Below are 25,083 nucleotides of genomic sequence, written 5' to 3' on the forward strand. Positions count from 1 at the left end.
AATAATAATAACAACAACAATAATAATAAAGTTCCGCTTCATGTAACGTACTGGTCAACGGAACTATATGTAGCGTTGTCGTTTCTACACGAACACAGGAAACGGAGGTGTCATAACAATACCTTCCCTGGAACGAGAAACAACAGGAAATAAATGAGGTTTTATTTTGTTAAATGAACTCTTATTAACTGCGTGGATTTAAAGTCACTCACACAGAAGTGAAGCATGAACTGAGATTCCGAGTTTACGGGGAAGAAGAATAAAGTAAGACGATTCACTTTCAGAGGAACGGATTTAGTCTTTGTTGATAAAACTAGTTTTAGTATCGAGGTAGATTTACTCAAGGACTTAAGTTCAACTAAGAGATACTTTAAAAGAGTATTCATACACTCTGGTACTTCTACTTTTACTCAAGTACAAGATCTGAGTACTTCTACTTTACTCAAGTACAAGATCTGAGTACTTCTAGTTTTACTCAAGTACAAGATCTGAGTACTTCTACTTTTACTCAAGTACAAGATCTGAGTACTTCTACTTTACTCAAGTACAAGATCTGAGTACTTCTACTTTACTCAAGTACAAGATCTGAGTACTTCTACTTTACTCAAGTACAAGATCTGAGTACTTCTACTTTACTCAAGTACAAGATCTGAGTACTTCTACTTTACTCAAGTACAAGATCTGAGTACTTCTCCCAGCTCTGCTCTCCAGGTCCCAAACAATATTTAGTCGACTTAAAACTAGAAGGTATGACCTAACTCTCTGTTTTGTATCCAGAAATAAGCGCGTGTCCTCTGAAGTAGTTGATGGGCTTTAAGACCAAACCTATGAAATAAATAGCATCTCGTCAAGAAGAGCCTTTCTGTCCTCACACCTAAACTTTGAGTGAAACCTGATAGTCTTTATCAGATGAATACCTCTCTCTCTAACCTTTGTGTTCCCAGAGGAGAATCATGTTCAGTTTCCTCGGCCTCCGTAAAGACTCGAAGAAATCCCCGTCAGAGAAGGAATCAGATGGAGGCTTCGTTATCGTTGGTGAGGAGCTCGATCTCATATGGAGTTAGATTAAGTATTCCTGTCCCACACATCAGTATTTATAGAGCAGACCTGAAGAGCGGGAACATGGGGTTTGGAGGTTTGATATATCATGGCCTAAAGTGTGGCTCCTGGTGATGGAGACATGCCTGTAAATATACTACGATGCAAAGATCAACACAAATATATGACAGTGTAAAAAAACACAGTAAATACACAACACTGACAAAGTAGAGTGCCGCAGGAACGAGTCCTAAAACCCGGGAGTGAGTCAGCATTTTACAAGTTCCGGTTCCCTCGTCTCAGAGTCAGTGGGATTTCTCCGTAGGATTTTGGAAAATAGCTCGAAATGAGGTCTGTGGCTGACAGAATTTAAGAGATGGATCACGTTTTGTTATACGACATTAAACACATCAGTATAACGTTAGCATTTTGCTTCTGGAGAGTAGATTTAAGATTCTAAAATGAGAAAGGTAGGTAGATGTGTGGAGATTATCCGGCTGGACAGAACATTTATTTACACGTTTGTTTCCACAGATCTTATTTCACAATATTCCAAAAGCCTCTGGAGAAATCACATTGCTTTTTTGTCGAAGGGACCCATGCAGCTTACTTCTGGGTCAGCCTACAGAAATACATCCTCCCTGTGGCGCTCTATGGTAAAGTGAATGTAAAATACAAATAAATTAAAATTAGACAAAATCAAATCAAATAGAATAAAACGTTTAAACAAACCAAAAGAAATGCCCTTCAGTATTAACATTTACATCAGTTTACACACTTTGGGCTGGTGAAGGGGGTGTCTAAGTCCATAGGGGAGTTGTCTTGGGAACTGGAAGGTCACTGGTTCAAGTCCCATAAAGACCAAAAGCTACCGAGGTGTCCCTGAGCAAGGCACGGTTCCCTACCCTGCTCCCCGGGCCGTACTTATGGCAGCCCGCTGCTCCTAACAGATGCAGAGACCCCAGAATTTCCCCAGGGTGGTTCTTTGTTCTTTAATGTAAAGGTTCCATCAGGACTGTAGGTGTGATGGTTCCATTTTTGAGGGTTTTTATAACTTCATCATAAGTTTCGCCTTTCAAGAAACCCTGGTCTCATGGTCTTTCTTTAACGTGTGACAGAAATCTGAAGCATCACACGTTACGCAATTTCCTCAGAGACCATGTGACTGTTTTGAAAAAAATGAATCACATTTTTCTTCATGAGTGGAAACTTCTTTTATTACCTGGAAAAAGCAGCTTTCTAAACTTTCCAACTGAAAAAAAACATTCACCCAAAATCAGCCTCAGTTTTTACGGTCCTCATCATCAAGGAACCCTTTACACATGACTAAGGTCACATGACCCCGTCTCATGTCTATAAACTGTAAACTACCTCATGCTGAACTCATGTCTTCATCTTTGGACATTTTAACAACATTTAAACATGAAAATCCCTTAAAATAAAGATGTGTTTAGTAGTTCTTCGGTTCAGAATAGTATCACCATTGCTTTACACTGAAAACAGTACAGAAGCACTTTAATGTTAATACCTGTCTGGCTATTTTACATTATTTAAGATACAATTGGTGTATAACCTCAGATGTAATAATAATAAAGCTTTATTTCTATAACCCTTTTCATACATCAGGTGCGAAGTGCTTTAACGACATGTCACACATCACAAATTATTCCAGAGAAGAAGAAATCCAATTCAGGAAATAAGGATCACAGTCAAAAGTCAAAGACTAGAAAGTGGAAAGGGTTTCTTTAACCCGTATTTCAGAACCTTGAGATTAACGTTGTCCCCCTGGTTGTGCAGGAGAGACGCTGGAGGAGCAGAAGAGGAAGACGCAGGGCATGAACATCGCTCAGTCCTCCTCCTCCGGGTACGTCGTCGTGCAGTCCTCTCAGGTGAGTTAGCCTTTAGCTTAGCGCGCAGCCCGGCCCGCTAACCTGGCATGATGTCACCTTGTTAGGAAAAGTGGTGGGGACAATTAGTTCAGATTGAAGAAAAACACTTCAATTATAATTTGTATTAATTTAATCTTTTGTAACTTCCTGTCTTTATTTAAATGTCTTTCATTTTATATTGTATTATTCTTATTCATTTGTATTTACATTTTTGCTTTTAGTTTTAAAGTTAATATAAATGTTATATATATTTGAATTTGATTTGATCTTTTATCGTACATTTTTATGTATCTTTTTTAGACATATTGTATTTTATTGTATTCTTCCTTTAACTGTTTATGTTTATATATTTGTATTTTATTTTTATACATTATTGTTCTTTATAAAAATATTTGTTCCTTTTTTAATAACTGATTGAACTCAGCCTAGTTTCCCCCGTGATAAATCCATCACTCTGACTCTCCTCCTCCTCCTCAGTCCTCCTGTCCTTACCCAGCTCTCCCCTCGGACATAAAGCGTCCTGCCCCCCCTCCTCCTCCTGCAGCAGCAGCAGCCCCAGATCCCTCACCCTCAGCTGGGGAGTCGGCCTCCCAACTGCCGGACCTCCTGGGAGATGTCCCCTTCTCCCTGGCTCCTCATGTCCTGGCGGTGCAGGTCGGCCTCCCGCTGTTCCCCGACCTGCTGCTGGACCGAGACCTCAACTACAACCTGAGCAGCTTCCAGTACGACTTCACCCTGGAGAACTCCGTGCTCCAGAACGCCTAGTGTGTTTACATTTAGATATCAGGAACACACCCCGTGCTCCAGAACCCTCGAGAGACTGTCCTGCAGAAACCAGCGGCTGAAAGTACAAATATACAAGCCTTTAATGTAATAAATTGCATCAGGTCACTTTAGGATGTTGCACCTATAGTAATTACTACAAGTAAAGAGCAGACTCCTTCCCATGTAGTGAAACAGTCTGCATTAAGTATGGGACAGGACTAAGTAATCCATAGATCTGTTTATGTGCAGCATGTAGGGAGTATCTGAATGAACGGTTTTTACTAACCACAGCGTTTGTGCAATTTCTATATTTAACATGACAGGACTTCCTGTAATGTTTCTCCTTAAATCCTCACCATGTTTGAGTTCTGCTTCCTTTTGTTTGTGCTTTATTTATTCTGTCTGCTTCATCCTTTAGTCTTTGCTTTGCTGGGTTTATGGCACTCTGTCAAACCTTGAAACCGTGATGACTTCCTTTGGTTTCTGCACGTTGTACTTCTGCATCGTACTCACTGTAAGAGGATCAGTTTTACCTTTAATCAATGATTGGTTTGAAATCCTTTAGTACCTGTGTGTTATTGGATGCTGCAGAGTGTGTGTTTTGTTCTGTTTAAGTGTCTGGGAAAAATCACTTTCCGTAATTCTTTAAAAGCTGAGACTTTATCTGGAAACCAAGTAAGCCTATTTCCTACTTGCTATCTTGATGAATTCATATTAATGTAAGACAAATTACACAGCAGTTATTCCACCAGTACAACCAACATGCTCTCCCCCATGAAGCCCTATTTTTATTGTGTAAAAACCCCAACACATCCTCTTTCTTTATTTCCTAGTTTCCATAAGACTTGCCCTTCCTGGCAGGCTTTTATTTTGAAAAACCTGAGAGTAGAAGCCATTGAAATACTGAAATGAAAGTAGTATTTTTGTTGTGATTAATATGAATTAACTCTGTTGTTATACTGATGGAATCACTGCAGGTACATCAGCATTATCCTGAGTTTAAAAGAGCATTTCTGGTGAAAGTAATTCAAGTTTCTGTGTTTTTTACCCCGCCGTTGTTAATGCACGTCCTCTTTACGCTCTCAGCCATCATTTGATTGTTTGACAATTTATGGTCCTTTCATAAATCCAGGTACAATCTCCTGTGATGTATTGCTGTTGAATGCTGTAAAATCATAGCAAATATCAGAATCAGAATCGCTTTATTCCTGATAAATATCACTTCAGCCTGTGTGTATGTGCAGCTCCTGATTACCAGGGGGATTTCCTTCTGGATTACTGTGTAAATATGAGCTTTTAAAACTAGTTGTTAGTCGGAGAATGCAGAGGGGGATGATTGAACCCAGGATGTCTTTGTATCTTTGGATTGTTTGTACATTAACACACCTGATGTGCCTTTAATAAACAGCCAATCCCCATCTAATGGTCTTTTAGGAGAAAGAACTGACTGTAACTGTCATAAAAAACGGTTGAACCATCTGTTTCCCTGAATTCATATTCAGACCACTTCATGTTTCACTTAAATATCATACATGCAAAACATACCGTTTGAAAATACATTTCACATCATAGCAGTCCCTAATGCTGAGTACTTCTACTTTACTCAAGTACAAAATCTGTGTACTTCTACTTTACTCAAGTACAAGACCTGAGTACTTCTACTTTACTCAAATACAAGATCTGAGTACTTCTACTTTAATCAAGTACAAGACCTGAGTACTCCTACTTTACTCAAGTACAAGACCTGAGTACTCCTACTTTACTCAAGTACAAAATCTGTGTACTTCTACTTTACTCAAGTACAAGATCTGAGTACTTCTACTTTACTCAAGTACAAGACCTGAGTACTTCTACTTTACTCAAGTACAAGACCTGAGTACTTCTACTTTACTCAAGTACAAGACCTGAGTACTCCTACTTTACTCAAGTACAAAATCTGTGTACTTCTACTTTACTCAAGTACAAGATCTGAGTACTTCTACTTTACTCAAGTACCAGACCTGAGTACTTCTACTTTACTCAAGTACAAGATCTGAGTACTTCTACTTTACTCAAGTACAAGACCTGAGTACTTCTACTTTACTCAAGTACAAGATCTGAGTACTTCTACTTTACTCAAGTACAAGATCTGAGTACTTCTACTTTACTCAAGTACAAGATCTGAGTACTTCTACTTTACTCAAGTACCAGACCTGAGTACTTCTACTTTACTCAAGTACAAGACCTGAGTACTTCTACTTTACTCAAGTACAAGACCTGAGTACTTCTACTTTACTCAAGTACAAGATCTGAGTACTTCTACTTTACTCAAGTACCAGACCTGAGTACTTCTACTTTACTCAAATACAAGATCTGAGTACTTCTACTTTAATCAAGTACAAGATCTGAGTACTTCTACTTTACTCAAGTACCAGACCTGAGTACTTCTACTTTACTCAAGTACAAGACCTGAGTACTTCTACTTTACTCAAGTACAAGACCTGAGTACTTCTACTTTACTCAAGTACAAGATCTGAGTACTTCTACTTTACTCAAGTACCAGACCTGAGTACTTCTACTTTAATCAAGTACCAGACCTGAGTACTTCTACTTTACTCAAGTACAAGATCTGAGTACTTCTACTTTACTCAAGTACAAGATCTGAGTACTTCTACTTTACTCAAGTACCAGACCTGAGTACTTCTACTTTACTCAAATACAAGATCTGAGTACTTCTACTTTAATCAAGTACAAGATCTGAGTACTTCTACTTTACTCAAGTACAAGACCTGAGTACTTCTACTTTACTCAAGTACCAGACCTGAGTACTTCTACTTTACTCAAGTACAAGACCTGAGTACTTCTACTTTACTCAAGTACAAGACCTGAGTACTTCTACTTTACTCAAGTACAAGATCTGTGTACTTCTACTTTACTCAAGTACAAGACCTGAGTACTTCTACTTTACTCAAATACAAGACCTGAGTACTTCTACTTTAATCAAGTACAAGATCTGAGTACTTCTACTTTACTCAAGTACAAGATCTGAGTACTTCTACTTTACTCAAGTACAAGATCTGAGTACTTCTACTTTACTCAAGTACAAAATCTGAGTACTTCTACTTTACTCAAATACAAGATCTGAGTACTTCTACTCTACTCAAGTACCAGACCTGAGTACTTCTACTTTTACTCAAGTACCAGATCTGAGTACTTCTACTTTTACTGAAGTACAAGATCTGAGTACTTCTACTTTTACTTCATGATCTGAGTACTTCTACTTTTACTTCATTTTCTGAGTACTTCTACTTTTACTTCATGATCGGAGTACTTCTACTTTTACTTCATGATCGGAGTACTTCTCCCTCCTCTTCCTGGAGCCACGCAGGAGCGCCTGGAGCGGTGGTGGAAGCGGCTCTGACGGCAGGCTGGTGCCCGGACAGAGGCTCTCTCCGCCGGATAGCTGCAGCTCGCCTGAACACCCCCTCTACTCACCTGTTTGTAAAGGTAATTTTCATCCACATTAATCTTAAAATGCAACCATTATGGTTTAAATAGCTTGATGCTAATTTAGTGTCGTATGTGTTAATCGTAGCAAAGCTTTACCAAACTACCTTAACAAATGTGACAATTCCATGATTGTGCAATAATATAACAGAGTAAACGCTTTTAAAAACTACTTTACTTATTGTTTCAGATCAAATCCAAGTTTCTCTTAAATTCGGCATGTGTTTAGTTTCCTATAACACTTCATATTTAAATAAAATCCCATCTTTAGCAGTGTCCCAGCCATCCGTCATCAGGCGCCACGTTGTGTTTTGGTCAGAGGAAGCTAAAGGAAACAGCGACTGAAGCGACTCAAACAAATTACATTTAAAGTCAAATTAGGGAATTTTGGGAATGAAATATAAGCCGAATTGTAAAGCAGAGTGTATTTTTCCTATTACGGATGTGAGTTCTGGATTCAGTTTATATATATTCCGCAATTACCAAATCCACTTTAAATTAGACGTTTTCCAGATTAGGATTCAATTCAGCGAGCTTTCGATTCTACCTTCCGTGCTAGGCTAATTATCTTGCTTTACAATTAGGTCATAATACATCAGGGATGTGATTAGTGGAGCAGTAAAAACATTGAGAAGGTAGGGTATAATCATGCATTACATAATATACACTGTCATAGCCCGCAACCATGTTCCAGTTTCCACCATGATATCTGCACAATGTTATTTAACACATCACTATTCAGGGTGTTCTGGTGTTGTTTTCATGCTATAATGGCGATTCAAGCAGGATAAGTGGATGCATTTGTCATTACGTTGCATTATCCTAGCCACGATGAGGTAAATATGTGAGGGAATGGATGCCTGATGATGCAGCTCTTGTGTCGGATATAAACTGATCCACATGACCTGGATCATTAGCCAGATGTGCAGAATCTGCCTTGAAGACCCCGAAAGGTTATTGGTATTTCGTTACTTTTGGGCTTGTTTACCTCCTTTGAAAGGGGGAGAATATGTCGTCAGCTGGCAGCTCTATGGCAACACTGGGGCCTAGCAGATAAACACAGCAGGCCGTCCCCTGCAACTGCATGCATATCAAATACTACCTTTCATACACAAAGTATACATCTCCCTGTACAAGTACACCACATTATCTGTAGTGTGTCTGCAGTGCTGCCAGCAAACACCATGTGTCTGCATGCTAGTCTTTACTGCATGCTTCTGTGAAGGGTTGTTAGCCTTTTAATGCTTTAATATATAGTATGCATGCTGCTGTTAGTCCAGGGTCATTTTAATCGGGGTAATCAAGGTAGGGCATGAATCCAGCAAGGGTGGCACAGAGCACGGTGTACTGGACAAATGCCAACCACACACACTCACACACTCTCTTACGCTCTAACTTCCTCACGTTATCATCCAGTCTGTTCACACTGCTGTGGATATTTGAGATTATTTAGATATTCTTTTGGTTGCAGGGTTTGTAACTAGTCTTTGGTGGCATGCACGGAAAATATGCATCCCACTTTTAGACAACTTATAGTTTTTCAGAAACCATGAGGTTAAAGGTCAGTTTAATAATGACAGCCTGACAGGAACGGATAGACGGGGCGGTTTGGAATTGAGCCTGTATTTATCTAGAAAACCCCCTGCTTCTTCCCCTCCTTTTATTTGTTTTTCTACTTCAGAGAAGATGTCCAAAGAAGGAATACGTTAATGTCGTGTAACCTTAAGGTACCCTCAGTGACTCTATGCTAAAACCTATGAAATGCTCCTTTAAATAGCGCCCTGTGAATAATGCATGAGCGTTTCTCTGTGGTTTCAGGAGGTGACATGACTACCACTTGACCTTGATATCCCACAGAAGTTTTTCAGCACCAATCAAATGAACAAAAAAAAATGAACTGAGATCTGAGCGACTTTAACACACACACACACACACACACACACACACACACACACACACACACACACACACACACACACACACACACACACACACACACACACACACACACACACTGCGGTTACATAAATCACACGAGGCCTGTGGCTCCGGTGAGTCACACACACTGTCAGCTGTGATGCTCTGCAAGGGGGGGGGGGGACGCTGGAGAAACACAGGAAATCCAAATGACTTGTAATAAAAGCTGAAACTTTTATTGAGTTTTATATTTATAGGGAGTTATTGTAGATTATCGAGGGTCCTTCTGGAGAGGAACTGCAGTGTTGAGCTTCTTATCGTGTTCAGATGATCCCGGCCAGGTCTAAATCAGTCCCTGAGTGTGTCTGTAATCCTGAGGCGTGATAGAGACTGACCCGGACCTCCTCCTGCTCTAACAGGATTCTCTCAGAGCAGAAAACACCGGATCACCACCGTCCGGATGAGGCGTCACGCACAAGAGCTACTTATACTTTCAGAACACATAATAAAACTGGTAAATGATCTGTGGTTATACGTGTTGCTAACCTCTGTCCCTTTATCTGCATTGTTTAAAGCCTGAAAAGAACAAAATCAAAAGCCAAAATAAGCAGAAGGCTTCAAAGAGATGCAGATTTAGATGCTCCAGAGTTCCTATTATACTGAGCTAACGTCTCTTGCTTGCGTTGTGCAGATGAAAGCTTGAAACTAACCAACACATCCTGCGTACAACTGCAGGCCAACTCTCTGTGGCTAAGACTCCCAGCGAACGTCTCTCTTGTCTCTCCTCTGCAGCTGAAAGGACTGAATCCCTGTAGGTCTGCAGCTCTTCTGGGCTCTATAGCCGGGCCCTACCTCACCAGGCTGTGGCCTCGCGACCACCTTCTGCACGAGCCACTGATCTGAGAGATAAATCCACACAGGTAACCCCCACACACCTTTTCCTTACATAAGCTACAGGTGGTTATGAAGTCACAGAAAGAGAAGGGAGGTTTTTTATCTGCAGGCTGAGGACTGTTGACGTATTGGTAGAAATATTATATTGGTGTTGATTCCATAATTATTTCAGTGTGCATTATATTTGATTATGTGTGTGCTTTTACCATTACATTTTAAATGATTCTTTAAATACATGTTATTATTATTTGATTTCCTCTTTTTTATTATCTTTATTTTTATTATTAATAATATATTCTCTTTAATATTAAATATTTTACATCAGTTTTTTTATTTTATTTGCATTAATATTATTTTATATATATCGTTTTTATTTGTTATAATCAGTTCTTATTCTTATAAATGTTCTTTAATATTTTAAATGATCTGTTATGTCTGTTTAAATATTTAATGTATTATCTGTTTTTGTATTTTATTTTAAATGGTTTTTTATTGTTATTAAATAATACATATTTCTGTCATCTGTTTTATTCTTCTTATAGATAATGACACGGCAAAAACACCTCACACATGATGAGAGTTATTTCTCTACAACTTTATATAAATCTGGTGGTTTTCGGGGAGATGTTTTCAGAGCAAGATAAAAAGATCTGAAGGAATTATGAATTATTTTTGACTTCCTGAGAAAAACCCAGTATATGCAAATCCTGATAGAGGAGTGCTTTATTACCATCTGCATACTGGTGCTGCAGAAAAACCAGTAGCGTCACATTTCTTCAGAAATTTGGCATCGATTTATCGCTCCTCATGACATCTCAATTCACATTACACACACACACACACACACACACACACACACACACACACACACACACACACGGTGGTGTGATGGTGCAGGAAGCATGTCATTCTGTTGGAGTTATAAAACGTTCCCGTCTGTCTCCTGCAGAGAGTGAAGCTCCAGCAGGGAGGACCACTCAGCAAAGAGCGACTGCCCCCCCCCCTGCAGTGCATCACCATCACCTGCACCCCCCCAGCACACCTGCACAGCCAGACACACACAGGTAGGAGTTAAGATCTACTGAAACATACGTCCTGAGTGAGGAGAGGAGTTTAATCTGTTGGTAAAAAAAACTTGGTCTCATTTTTGAAGTGTTGGTAAAAACGGTATAGCGCCCTCCCAATAACGTTCCTAAAATTCAGCCCCTCGATGTGCTTTCGCCTGCAGGTCTGAAATTTGGTAGGTATATATAGAATAGTAGGACGCACAAAAAAGCCTCTGGGGGTCATGTCATGAACCCAAATGGGAGTCAGGTATTTAGATTTGTATGTGCGTGTATGTTTTACACTTTTAACGTGCCATACTTTAACAAACACCTCCTACAGATTTCATCCTGTGTGTGTGTGTGTGTGTGTGTGTGTGTGTGTGTGTGTGTGTGTGTGTGTGTGTGTGTGTGTGTGTGTGTGTGTGTGTGTGTGTGTGTGTGTGTGTGTGTGTGTGTGTGTGTGTGTGTGTGTGTGTGTGTGTGTGTGTGTGTGTGTGTGTGTGTGTGTGTGTGTGTGTGTGTGTGTGTGTGTGTGTGTGTGTGTGTGTGTGTGTGTGTGTGTGTGTGTGTGTGTGTGTGTGTGTGTGTGTCTCTCTGTGTGTGTGTGCAGCAGTTTTCTATGTCGAAGTCGGCCCAGATGCCGCTGTCCAACATCACGGTGCCGAAGCCCTCCATCTCCAGGGTCCCCAGCAGCATGGAGGGCATCAACCATGAGCTGGAGAAGGTCTTCATCCGGGACAACGGGGACAAGGAGGAGCTCAAGGTGTGTGTGGGGGGGGGGGGCTCTACTATCTCAAACAACATCAGTGCAGGCAGTCTGCCGGGGCGGGGGCAGTGTGGACTTAGTTCATATTTTCCTTATTTCTCAGTCTGGAAAATGCTTTTGACTTCACTTAACTTTGGTTTATATAATTATTGTATTTTATCTTCTTGCAAATTTAACTCTGCACTTCCTATGTTTGGATAAATACTTGTACTTCATTTCTCATTTTTATATAATTATTATTCTATTTAATTTAAATCTGTAATTTCACTTTTTACTTAAGTATTTGTGTTTGTTCACACTGTATTATTCCGTCTTTCGTTTCTAAATCAATTTAAACACTAACGAGGCGTCCTGCCTCCTCTCCTGTGTCTCATCAGTCCCTGGAGGTCCCTGACGGGCGGCGGGCCCCCTTCCCCCCCCAGCAGCGCAGCAGTGTCGACCCTCAGACCCCCTCGGCCCCCGGGCGCTCCAGCAGCTGCTCCAGCCTGTCGCCCTGCCCATCGCCCGCCCCCCCACCGGGGTCACATGACGGCAGCCCCTACTCCACCGAGGAGCTGCTGTACGACCGCGACAAAGGTATAGAGCGGGGGGGGGGGGGGGAGAAGTCAACGGGTCACTGGTTCACCTTTTACACTCAATTGAGTCCTGTTAGGTTCCTATTAGAGGTTGGTTCCACCTGTAACCACCGGAGAACCAGTTCCACTAATTAGAGCCTGGTAGGACCTCTAATTGGAACCTCCATCACTAAAACAAATATGTTGGATTAGGTCTCAGGTTGCTCTAACTTACAAAGGTCTGATACTGGTCAGTCTGATACTGGTCAGTCTGATACTGGTCAGTCTGATACTGGTCTCTCTGTGTCCTCAGACAGCGGCAGCAGCTCTCCTCTGCCTAAGTTTGCCTCCTCTCCCAAACCCAACAACAGCTACATGTTCAAGAGGGAGCCGCCGGAGGGCTGTGAGAAGATCAAGGCCTTCGAGGAGAGCAGGTAAACCCTGAGGACACACCTGAGAGGCGTTCAAACGCCTGAGAGGCAAGGCGTTCAAACGCCTGCGCTGAGCTCCTCCGCTGATAATTCACACCGTCATTTGAACCGCATCCTGCAGCTTGGGTTGATCCTCGTTACATTTAAACTTTTCCACCTCCCTGTTTTTCTCCCCAGCAGCTCCCGGACCCCCCCCTCGGCCTCGGCCCCCCTCTTTTCCTGCCCCGACAAGAACAAAGTCAACTTCATCCCGACGGGCTCGGCGTTCTGCCCGGTCCGACTCCCCGGGTTGCTGCCCCTCCCCCCGGCCCCGGAGGAGGCGGAGCTCCCGGGGCCCTCTGCGCTGCACGGGGCCCCCACTCAGGTCTCCACCAGCACCAGCACAGACGAGCCCCCCGAGGAGGAAACCCCCTCAGAGACTGCAGACCCCCCCACAGACAGCTGAGCAGAGCTGGCCTCTGAGACTTTTCTGTCCCCTGCACCCCCCCTATATCTCTGCATGACACCACCGCCACCAACGAAGAAGAAGAAGACACAGTGGTTCCCAACCGGGGGAACGGGCCCCCCTAGGGGTACTTTAGGGGATTGCAGGGGGCGTAGATTAGGGACTTGTATTTATTTGCACACCAAACATTTTAAATTCATCCTGGTGTCCGAGAGTCCCCGTTTACCGAGTGGACGGTTTTGAGTGTAACACCGCTGTAGTTCACGTTCATGCCGCGGCGGCGTGCTTATCAACTAGCAACGTAACGGTAACAATGGGTGCATGGTTAGGGATTAACGTACCGGTACCATCACTGCAGAGCCGGGTTTAGGAGACCTGAGTGATGTAAACAGATCTACTATGAACCAGTCCAGCTGCAGCGGCACCAGAGCCCCAAAACAACGGGATTTCTCCGCAGGGTTTTGGAGAATAGCTGGAAATAAGGTCTGAGGTGGACATTTAGAGATGCGTCAGCAGTGATGTGCGTAAAAGTAGGTAGACATGTGGAGATTATCCGGCTGAACCAAACATTTATCAAACACGTTCGTTTTCCACAGATCTTATTTCACAATATTCCAAAAGCCTCCGGAGAAATCACATTGCCTTTTTGTCGAGGGAACCCGTGCAGCTTACTTCTGGGTCGGCCTACAGAAATACGTCATCCCTGCACCGCTCTATAACAAAGGGTTAAACACGAGTAGGTGAATACTCACCGATGGGGGGGGGGCTAGACTAAAAAAAGGTTGGGGACCACTGTGTTTAAACCCTGTCCTGCATACTGAGTGGATGCACCCATCATGCAGCAGCGGGGGGGAGGATAGATGGTTTTTTTGGGGGGGCATGCATTTTAAACTGGTAGTATATTTCAGATTAAATTATGTGTTGTGTTCAGTTCAACATCCACAGTATGAATAAGCTCTCTCTCTCTCTCTATATATATATATATCGCATATTATACCCCCCCCCTGTGTATTTCTGTGTGATGTTAGAAAACACTAATCAGGATCCTGTTCGGGTCACATGGTGGTCTAGACGCCGGGTTTATGATAGAGATGTAGAGTAGGGGTCTCCAGCTCGTAGAAGCTGCCGGATGCTGACCTGCAGATGTTGCACAATTAGCATTGGTTGTGTTAATTAGCGTTATAGCATGTTTGGATTGGCGGATTTGGACAGGTCAGGAGTGGTTGTGGAGGTTATTGAGGACGCTGTGTCCATTACTGGCATTTTCAGGATCAACAAAAGCAGTTTTAACCAGAAAGTGGCCATATTTGTACTCCTGGTGGGTCAAATTTGAAGATTCAGGGGACTCTTGATCATGTGGATTGGACAGATTGATTATTTATTGGAATAAGTAATCATCCACAGTAGAGGTTATGGTGTTAATCTTGACCTCTCTGTATCCACTGGTCTCATAACTTCTCTAAATCAGCCACAGAGAGTACACATATGGATGCTTTCTGGTTAAAACTGGCATTTTTCATCCTGAAAATGTCAGAAATGGACTCAACAACCCCTGAAACCACTGCCAAACTGTCCAAATCTACCATGCAATTGTTGAACTATTGTCCATATAAGCTACAATGCAAATTGCCCAACATATGCAGGTCAGCATCCTGCAGTTTCTATGTGCTGGAGACCCCTACTATACATTTCTAACATCAAACTGTGGGGTGTCCACAGACTAGACTATTGTTTAACCCAGTGTGGGAAAAGAGAAGCGTAATGTGCAGAGAGGAGGCTGTTTGCACAGTGCCTGCATCGGGCCTCGCTTCAGGTATTCTACAATCAGAGTGTGTACTCAGGTAATCTGGAATGAATGTCCATACAGATATCTGCAGCTCCACAATGCAGAACACATCCACTCATTCCTCTCTCTCATTCCCAGATAAACAATCCCTCCCAGAGCTTCCCTGCAGACGGGGAGCAGGCGGCGGTAAAGCTGTGCAAGCGTTTTCTCCTCAGATAGGAAGTTCAAGCTCAGATTTATGAGCCAAAGATTTCGGATGCTGCAGGATGGACAGACTACAGGTCAACATGAGTTCACATTGAGGGGAAGCTTGAAACCTTGCCAAGTCTCTCAGCAGAATGTGTCTTTACTCTTGATGTAACACATGCTAACTTCAGAGATAGGGTCTGGTTTGCATCTGAATGCTTCTTCAGGCCTCTTGACATCATCTTATGCTGATCTCAGGAGTTGTTTTAAGCTGAAGAAATTAATCTTTAAAAACCCACATTTTTATTATAAAATCACCAGAGAACTTTTGAGCATTTCTGGCTCCTTCTTTAACAAATGGTTCCTGAATCTGGTCACATATAGTTCAGAGGAGGATTTCCCAGCTCACTACAGGATCTGATTTATCTAAATGTCCCATCTTATTTCAGGAAATGTTCACTTGTTTTATTGGTGGATTTTTCTACTTATAACTAATTAATGACGACAGGATTCTGGTAGAAATACCAACAAAACAAACATGGGGAGACATTTTTGTGACGGACAGCAGAGCTGATTATTTTTAGCATTTTCTTAAAGATATGTAAATAGCAAAACAAGCTTTATTTGGCACCTTAATATACGTACTGCATTATTATTGCTGAACACACGTCTGTCAGCAGCAGGGTTGGATACCCAGTGGATGTAACGTCAGACGGATATTGTTGAATATTAAATGTAATATCTGGTTTTGCAGAATTAGCTCCACAGTTAGGGCCTCTCGGTCAGCAGCAGCATGTAGACACCGTTAGCACAGCTTCTTCCTCCGGCCTGCTCCACAGACCGATAACCCGCTCACATCCCGGCACACTGAAGCATTCCTGAGACCGACATAGCCCGACACATTCCTAAAATATCTCTCAGCCTTTTGATTCGCTCTGTGTGTGTGTGTGTGTGTGTGTGTGTGTGTGTGTGTGTGTGTGTGTGTGTGTGTGTGTGTGTGTGTGTGTGTGTGTGTGTGTGTGTGTGTGTGTGTGTGTGTGTGTGTGTGTGTGTGTGTGTGTGTGTGTGTGTGTGTGTGTGTGTGTGTGTGTGTGTGTGTGTGTGTGTGTGTGTGTGTGTGTGTGTGTGTGTGTGTGTGTGTGTGTGTGTGTGTGTGTGTGTGTGTGTGTGTGTGTGTGTGTGTGTGTGTGTGTGTGTGTGTGTGTGTGTGTGTGTGTCGTGGTTTATGGACACATTTCAGCACCTTAAAGAGCTTTGGCTTTCCCCAGTGTTCCCAGTATACTTGGCATTGGTTCCCTTCAATGTGTGCAATAACAGGAAGACCTCGTGTTGCCCCCCCCCACACCCCCATCCCCCAGATCTTTGACCGAGCATCTTGCATTCCTTTGGTTTTAAATACGGAGGATTTTGTTGGTGAAGTAAATCCGAGTGACATCAGCGAGGGTCCTCCTCCACTTCCTGTGTACCCTGCAGCGTTCATGCACAACGGCAATAAAAAAGACATTTGTCCACGTCGTCTTTCTTTTTGACAAATGTGTTTGAATAAATAAATAATCACAACGATGCAGCTAACAGACATGATGTACTGTAGGAAATGTACAAATATTAGTAATAAATAATCCTAATTCAAATTAAGGGGCCCTTTTTATCTTCTGGGGTTTGTCTTTCCTGTACTGTGTTCTATTGGACTCCTTCTGGAACATAGTGACATCACTACGGAACAGTCGAGCTCCAATTAGCTAGTGCTCGTACACATTGTACGTCATAGGCTAAGGGGCGGGACATCCCTCTGCGGTTGACCAATCACAAGACTAAGAATCGTTACAGAAGAAGGCCAGGTGTGAAACCCTTTTTGAGATCTCAGCAGAAAGATTTATTTTTTCAATTCTGGGATTTAGGTCGAAATCCTGAGAACAAAAATGAAAGTATTTTATATATATTAGATAAATCACAATTTCTCAGGATGTTGGATTTTCAGAAATGAGGAATTTTCTCAGAATTCTGATTTTTTTTCTCCTAATTTTCTTTACTTTTTGATCAGACTTTTTTCCAAATGTTGTCTTTTACCTCAGTATTTAATCTTAAACTTAGGGGCGGGACGTCTCCAACGGGCTCTGGTTTCCGACAGAAAAGAGAGGGCCTCATTGATCAACCCTTTCATGTTTAGTGTGTGTACAGATATCACACAAATACCTACAAGAAGAGATGCGATGTAATACATAGCAGTACATCTACTCAAGTACTGTCTTTAAAAAAACAGGAAAGAAAATAAATACAAACAGTACATTTATAGATCTCAGCAGTCATTTATTTATATATATAAATTACCTACACACAATGTACATTTACAATACACCTTAAAATACACTATAGACTAAGGTACTACTAGAAACATAAACACTATCGATCAGAGAAATGTGCAATGCAGCTTTAGAAATTAAGAATTGAAATGCAATTAACTTCTGCTTAAAGCTGAAGTGCAGCCCTCTGTCTCCCCCCTCTGTCTCCCCCCTCTGGCAGCGAGAGTTATCACAGGAGAAACCAGAGAGAGAGGGAGAGAGAGAGAGACAGAGAGGGAGGGAGAGAGAGAGAGAGAGAGGGAGAGAGAGACAGAGAGAGAGAGGGAGAGAGACAGAGAGAGAGAGAGAGAGAGAGAGAGAGAGAGAGAGGGAGAGAGAGACAGAGAGAGAGGGAGAGAGGGAGAGAGAGAGAAGTTTCTGGAAGATAAACCTGGAGTTCAGAGGAACTGAAGAGAGGCTGCTGGGGGTGACATGGTGGGGTAGTCTCAGCAGCCTCTCCTTTTTCTAAGAATTCAGACTTTTTTTCATTATTCTCAGAATTTCGTTTTTTTCAGGTTTGAATATTCTTAGATTCCTAGCTTTTCTTAGATTCCTAGCTTTTCTTAGAGTTCCTAACTTTTCTCAGAGTTCTAACTTTTCTCAGAGTTCTAGCTTTTCTCAGATTCCTAGCTTTTCTCAGAGTTCTAACTTTTCTCAGAGTTTTGGCTTTTTGTTGCAGATAACGATGCTACTGTAAATCACAGAGATCTTCTCAGGGCGGCGATAGGTTCAATCAACATGGAAGGATTTCTGGCAATGGCTTGAATGTTCACACATTCATTTCTAGATAAGTCCCAAACTCCAGCTTTAACTCGCTGTCATCTGTTCTCTGCGTTAATGGAGGGACGATTCAGTCCGCTCACCTGCAGGAGGACAGACTGCTCACCTGCAGGAGGACAGACTGCTCACCTGCAGGAGGACGGACTGCTCGCCTGCAGGACGACAGACTGCTCACCTGCAGGAGGACGGACAGCTCACCTGCAGGAGGACAGACTGCTCACCTGCAGGACGACAGCAGGACGACAGACAGCTCACCTGCAGGAGGACAGACAGCTCACCTGCAGGAGGACAGACTGCTCACCTGCAGGAGGACAGACAGCTCACCTGCAGGAGGACAGACAGCTCACCTGCAGGAGGACAGACTGCTCACCTGCAGGAGGACAGACAGCTCACCTGCTGGTTCACTTTGGACCACAGCCTTTAAGGATCTTGCCGTCATTTGTGATTACTCTTAATTATTTAGACCCCTGCTTTCTACTTCACTTGGACAGTCTGCAGACCTGCAATTCATTTGCCTTAAAGCGCCGAGAAAACCATACCTACAAGGTCTTACTCCTCTGGTGTTCCCTTCCTCAAAGGCCTTTTGTTCAGGGGAACCGAAAATAACACAAATAAAAACGTATTTTAAAACTTGCAAATACAATCCTCTAAATAACAACAACAACAACAATAATAATAACAACAACAACAATAATAATAATAATAACAACAACAACTTTTTATTTAAATTTTAAGATCTCAAACTTCTTATATTTATACAAACATTTGTATTACATTTGACTGTTATTGTTTGTATTTGTTGTGTTGTTGTTTATTTGTAACATAGAGCAGAGGTCACAAAGCCCAATTCCTCCCGATACATAGAAGGTATTTCGGAATGTCTGCTGATGCATCATCCTCCAGCAGGTGGCGGTAGATGTCCACAGAAGCAAATGAAAGGACTAAAACTCAACATTTGAAACATAATGAGAACATGAAGTGCATGTTTCAGCTGCAGCTCACTGTAGTACATACAATACCTTAAATGCACACGTCTGGCTTCACGGTTAACAGGATATAGAAAGGTGTCGACGCCTGGCAGGAGGAACGCGCTCTGAAATGCAGATTGTGAGAGAGAGAAGGAAATGATTGTTGGCCGTGTTTCAGCTGCTAATCGGCTTTGTCTCAGACTGTATTCTCTGTGAGCGTATCTGCAGTTTGCAGCACTTCCTCACCGCACACACACAACAAACACAACAAACAACACAAACACAACAATAAGAACAAAGGTGCGCCTCTTTAGAAATCAAATTAGAGAGCAGAAACACTCGTGTAATCCTCCAACACCGCCGCCGCGTCTGCTAATCCCTATTAATCAAAGACAAAAACACACAATGCAACACATTCAATCGGTGTGTGTGTGTGTGTGTGTGTGTGTGTGTGTGTGTGTGTGTGTGTGTGTGTGTGTGTGTGTGTGTGTGTGTGTGTGTGTGTGTGTGTGAAGACATTTAAAGATCACACACTATCACACAGGTTGCCCTTCACTCTGAATACACCCCGGACCAATCAGGCCTTTAAATGAGCAGCTCGTTAGCGACAGGCCCAATCAGAGCCTCCCATTCAGCCAATCAGTGCTGACCTGGAGGTCACACACGCACACACACACACACACACACACACACACACACACACACACACACACACACACACACACACAATGGCTAATGGAAACAAAGATAAAATGATGACATTTACAAAACATCCTTTGGAGACAGAAATATTTTCTAATGTCTTCTATATCTCTTCAGTGAATATTTATATTTACTATTGGTTAATTTGTAATTTAATTTATGTGTAATATCTCTCTTTACATGCTCTGAACAAAATTCCCAATTTGGGATCCGTAAAGAGTGTTTAATTTAGTGTAAGAAAGAGTCTCATATTTGATAATATGTCAAAGCTTGAAGGTTATTGAGGTTATAAATATACAAGAAACGTGAGGTGAAGTCATGTGACCGTGCTGTAGTTCCTTTATAGCCCTACATTAGCCTCCTTTAGCTTAGCGGTGGTGACGTGAAGTCATGTGACCGTGCTGTAGTTCCTCTATAGCCCAACATTAGCCTCCTTTAGCTTAGCGGTGGTGACGTGAAGTCATGTGACCGTGCTGTAGTTCCTTTATAGCCCAACATTAGCCTCCTTTAGCTTAGCGGTGGTGACGTGAAGTCATGTGACCGTGCTGTAGTTCCTCTATAGCCCAACATTAGCCTCCTTTAGCTTAGCGGTGGAGACGTGAAGTCATGTGACCGTGCTGTAGTTCCTCTATAGCCCAACATTAGCCACCTTTAGCTTAGCGGTGGTGACGTGAAGTCATGTGACCGTGCTGTAGTTCCTCTATAGCCCAAGATTAGCCTCCTTTAGCTTAGCGGTGGTGACGTGAAGTCATGTGACCGTGCTGTAGTTCCTTTATAGCCCAACATTAGCCGCCTTTAGCTTAGCGGTGGAGACGTGAAGTCATGTGACCGTGCTGTAGTTCCTTTATAGCCCAACATTAGCCGCCTTTAGCTTAGCGGTGGTGACGTGAAGTCATGTGACCGTGCTGTAGTTCCTTTATAGCCCAACAGTAGCTTGTTACTTCAGAGATCAGTAAGTGTTGATGTGGAGATTATCCCGCTGAACTAAACGTGTATCATTAACGTTTATGGAGGAATCCCACTGGACCAGAGCGATGCTGCCTTCAGGAAGTTCTACTTAATTTTTGAAAACCTGCAGCTTCTTCTGCTCCTCTGTCCAGCTAACCCTCTGTCACAAACAAAGCATAAAGAGCCAGACTTATTGTAAAGCCCCCCCCCCCCCCCCCCCCTATTTAAATGAGTGTATTCCTGTGTGGCTCTGAGTGTCAGAACTGTCAGGTTTTCTGCACAAAGCTGAAGAAGCTTTTGTGACGGTCCTCTGGAGACGCTGCTGTCACACTCAGCTCTTTGTGAGTCCGTCTCCTGTCGGGGGGGTTATTGTGGGCTGGACAGGCCGAATCCAGTCTCTACAATAACCCCCCCACCAGGGACTTCACCTCCCCCACAACCCTCAATCAGACGCCTGGAATGCAACACTGATCAAGGAAAAATAATCAACTGCCCTTTTGTTTTAGCAGCCGCTGCTACAGGATAAAATGAGCGTATGGTAATGAAGCGTTATCGTGAGGTTCAGATGTTAGGGGGGGGGGCGTGCAGACGAACCCCCCCCCCCCACACACCTTCTGCAGCCAGCTGACAGAGATCCAGAACATTCTTCTGCTGCCTCTTCCAGAAATACAACTCCACCTGCAGACCTGCTCAGTAAAGACCTTAATATTTGACCATTAACAAACTTAAAGTGACCCTATAGTGTCTCTACTTTAAAGAGTCCTCTCCTGCTGATGTTCAGGTGTATATCAGTATGTAGTGTCTCTACTTTAAAGAGTCCTCTCCTGCTGATGTTCAGGTGTATATCAGTATGTAGAGTCTCTACTTTAAAGAGTCCTCTCCTGCTGATGTTCAGGTGTATATCAGTATGTAGAGTCTCTACTTTAAAGAGTCCTCTCCTGCTGATGTTCAGGTGTATATCAGTATGTAGTGTCTCTACTTTAAAGAGTCCTCTCCTGCTGATGTTCAGGTGTATATCAGTATGTAGAGTCTCTACTTTAAAGAGTCCTCTCCTGCTGATGTTCAGGTGTATATCAGTATGTAGTGTCTCTACTTTAAAGAGTCCTCTCCTGCTGATGTTCAGGTGTATATCAGTATGTAGCGTCTCTACTTTAAAGAGTCCTCTCCTGCTGATGTTCAGGTGTATATCAGTATGTAGAGTCTCTACTTTAAAGAGTCCTCTCCTGCTGATGTTCAGGTGTATATCAGTATGTAGAGTCTCTACTTTAAAGAGTCCTCTCCTGCTGATGTTCAGGTGTATATCAGTATGTAGTGTCTCTACTTTAAAGAGTCCTCTCCTGCTGATGTTCAGGTGTATATCAGTATGTAGAGTCTCTACTTTAAAGAGTCCTCTCCTGCTGATGTTCAGGTGTATATCAGTATGTAGTGTCTCTACTTTAAAGAGTCCTCTCCTGCTGATGTTCAGGTGTATATCAGTATGTAGAGTCTCTACTTCAAAGAGTCCTCTCCTGCGGTAGTGTGTCTTTTTGTGTCTCACACTGCCTGTGCTGCAGCACCTCTTTTCACCCTCTGTCTGAAATCAGAGCCCAGTCTGCTCTGATTGGTTAGTTGGTCGGCTCTGTTGTGATTGGTCAACCTCTAAAAGATGTTCCGCCCCCTTAGCCTATAACATACACTGCGATGGAGTGCTAGCTAATAGAAGCGTGAGCGTTACATAGTGATGTCACTACGCTCATGAATGTATCTGCAGGTCAATACAAAGCCTTAGAGCTCCATTATTTTGAGGATCCACTGAAACAGTCCCTCAGAATCATTATGTCCTCCTGTTTTACCGAGTGAGGGTCATTAGATCATCGATAACGCTTCCCTTATTTGAATCCCCAAATCCACTTAATGCTGCTCACACTGTCTGCAGGAAGCACCCTGACCTCGGGTCCAGCTTTGATTTCCCTGTGTCCCTGAACGCAGCATCTTGAATGTGCTGTGGTGCATCAAACTCAAACAAAACCTCCCACACACAGAATATGAAACAGTGTGTGTGTGTGCGTGTGTGTGTGTGTGTGTGTGTGTGTGTGTGTGTGTGTGTGTGTGTGTGTGTGTGTGTGTGTGTGTGTGTGTGTGTGTGTGTGTGTGTGTTATATCAGTGTGTGTGCAGGCCAGTGTGGGTTGCAGCCCTCGAGTGGAGGGGGGGTGTTGACCCGCAGAAGAGCCCGATTTAAATGAAGCTGCTCCTCAGTGAGATTACACAGCGGGGTGTGTGTAGGAACCCGAAGAGATAAAGATGAGCAAACGCAGAAATTACACTCCCCCCACCTCCCGTGCTATCACCCCCCAGCAGAGCTGCAGGTACAGATAGACATGCAGTAAAAACGCAGCAGAAGAAGAACGACCTCTCAGTCTTATATGGGGGGGAGGGGTGGGAGGGGACTTCTTCTCAATGTCAGACACCGAGGTGCAGGAGGTCAACACTTAAAATATTATGACAGCCGTCATAAAGAAACAAGATTTCCTTTGGACACTAAACAGAGAGACGCACACAGCTGGAGACCAGGGGACACTAAAGAGAGACGCACACAGCAGGAGACCAGGGGACAGCTGGGTGCGTCTCTCTTTAGTGTCCCCTGGTCTCCAGCTGGGTGCGTCTCTCTTTAGTGTCCCCTGATCTCCTGCTCTGGATCTACTCATTAGGTCTGAATACACACATGTTCTCAGGAACCAGGGAGCAGTAAGGGTTCAATGCCTTGCTCAGAGACCCCTCGGCTGAGCCCACGACGTGTTTGCTTCACTCTCAACTAAAAACAATGACTCATTTACCAAACGTGCCTCTGAACTCGATGTCCTCCTCGTCCCCCCTCCCCTCAGATCCGAGTCTCTTATTAAAGCTCCGAGCTGCTGCGGCGCTCCATGACCTGCCAACATAAAAAATCTGTTTACTGTAAATTGCAGCGTCTTCCTCTCCAAGACCATCTGCTGTCCTCACAGACTCCACAAATATCCGTCCTGATTGGCTCCTGAGGAGAGAGAGGGGGGAGGGGGGTTTCACCATTCTCAGACCCCCATGAGTCTACATTAACCCCCCCCCCCCCGCATCTGCCCAATGTATCATGTGTTATATGCATGTTTTATAAATATATATTTTACAGCATTAGCCAATTTTAAACCGATCACGTCTCAGGGGGCGTGGCCAGCAGCAGCTCATTAGCATTTAAAGCTGCAGACACAGAATCAGCTCTTCAGGAATCCGGCTGAAACAGAGGGGGTTATGGGACAATGTTCGTTTGTGTTTCAGCCTATCAGAGACAGGCTCTGTATATATCTGAGACCTGGAGTACAGTGATGAAGAGGAGGATGATAGCGGAGCTTTAAGTCAAAGTGTTTCGGGCCGTTCATAGCGTGTTTGCCCTCGTACTTTTCCTTATCCGAGTCGAGGTTCTAAAGGGAACAGGTGTTGGACCCTCTGCAGATGGATAAACCTCTTAATGCAATCATTTTCGACTTGATAATGCAGACGACACTTTGATGACACCTGGTTGATGTGGAACTGTAACTCTTACAATGCATTTAGACTGAAGCCCCTTTCTAATTCATGTCACCAGTCAGGTTCACTCGGCTGAGTATCAGGGCTCTGGAGGAGTGTTTTTCGGTGTGTTTAGCTGCTTTTATGGCTCAAAGAGCTGCTGGACTCCCCCTCCATCATGTAAACACAGTGAGGGATTGATACGTGTCTTTATTACCCCCCCCCCCCCCCCCCCAGCGCCTGTCTCTCAGCTGAAGGGATGTGTCTGTCCTTGGAGGAAGCAGAGCTCAGCGTCCTATGAGGATGGTTTATGAGACGGGGGGAAACAAGCAGCTGACCCCCAACCATGAGCCTCCACCCCAACACACACGCACACACACACACACACGATACACTGAGGCCCTGAATTCAAGAAGTCAGAAGTACTCAGTAGCCTATGCAGAACGGTGAACAGTATTATTAAAATGCAGCATAAAAGAACTTAATATCATTTAAACGTATTTATTTTTCAAGTCTTCCCTTCACTGTAAAGATCACAGGATAGAATATCACTAAGACCATTCATTGCTTTTCATTAAAGGTCATTTAAAGTCGTTACGTAGTTAAAGTAAAGCCTGTTGTAAAAA

General features: G+C 43.2%; 2 protein-coding genes across 2 annotated transcripts; both read left to right on the forward strand.

Moving 5' to 3' along the window:
• Window positions 1-89: 89 nt before the first annotated feature.
• Window positions 90-5,115, forward strand: umad1 (UBAP1-MVB12-associated (UMA) domain containing 1). Its single transcript, XM_063899149.1, has 4 exons — window positions 90-264; window positions 945-1,035; window positions 2,836-2,927; window positions 3,405-5,115. The coding sequence occupies exons 2-4, from the start codon at window positions 954-956 to the stop codon at window positions 3,690-3,692; spliced, it is 462 nt and encodes a 153-aa protein (XP_063755219.1). The 5' UTR covers window positions 90-264; window positions 945-953; the 3' UTR covers window positions 3,693-5,115.
• On the forward strand, window positions 4,159-16,838 carry glcci1a (glucocorticoid induced 1a). Its single transcript, XM_063898694.1, has 9 exons — window positions 4,159-4,206; window positions 7,052-7,178; window positions 9,515-9,609; window positions 9,888-9,997; window positions 10,948-11,053; window positions 11,646-11,798; window positions 12,179-12,377; window positions 12,669-12,789; window positions 12,967-16,838. Exons 1-9 carry the CDS (start codon window positions 4,159-4,161, stop codon window positions 13,229-13,231), a joined length of 1,224 nt encoding a protein of 407 aa, XP_063754764.1. The 3' UTR covers window positions 13,232-16,838.
• Window positions 16,839-25,083: the final 8,245 nt, after the last annotated feature.

Source organism: Eleginops maclovinus, chromosome 13, assembly GCF_036324505.1.
Source record: "Eleginops maclovinus isolate JMC-PN-2008 ecotype Puerto Natales chromosome 13, JC_Emac_rtc_rv5, whole genome shotgun sequence".
Taxonomy (NCBI): domain Eukaryota; kingdom Metazoa; phylum Chordata; class Actinopteri; order Perciformes; family Eleginopidae; genus Eleginops; species Eleginops maclovinus.

Bases quoted from the DNA above. Each gene is read 5' to 3' on its own strand.
- glcci1a (XM_063898694.1), top strand. From the start codon at position 4,159: ATGACTTCCTTTGGTTTCTGCACGTTGTACTTCTGCATCGTACTCACT. The intron at 11,054-11,645 runs GTAGGAGTTAAG...GTGTGTGTGCAG, and splicing joins GCACAGCCAGACACACACAG to CAGTTTTCTATGTCGAAGTC. The intron at 12,378-12,668 runs GTATAGAGCGGG...CTGTGTCCTCAG, and splicing joins GCTGTACGACCGCGACAAAG to ACAGCGGCAGCAGCTCTCCT.
- umad1 (XM_063899149.1), top strand. From the start codon at position 954: ATGTTCAGTTTCCTCGGCCTCCGTAAAGACTCGAAGAAATCCCCGTCA. The intron at 1,036-2,835 runs GTGAGGAGCTCG...CTGGTTGTGCAG, and splicing joins TGGAGGCTTCGTTATCGTTG to GAGAGACGCTGGAGGAGCAG. The intron at 2,928-3,404 runs GTGAGTTAGCCT...CCTCCTCCTCAG, and splicing joins TCGTCGTGCAGTCCTCTCAG to TCCTCCTGTCCTTACCCAGC.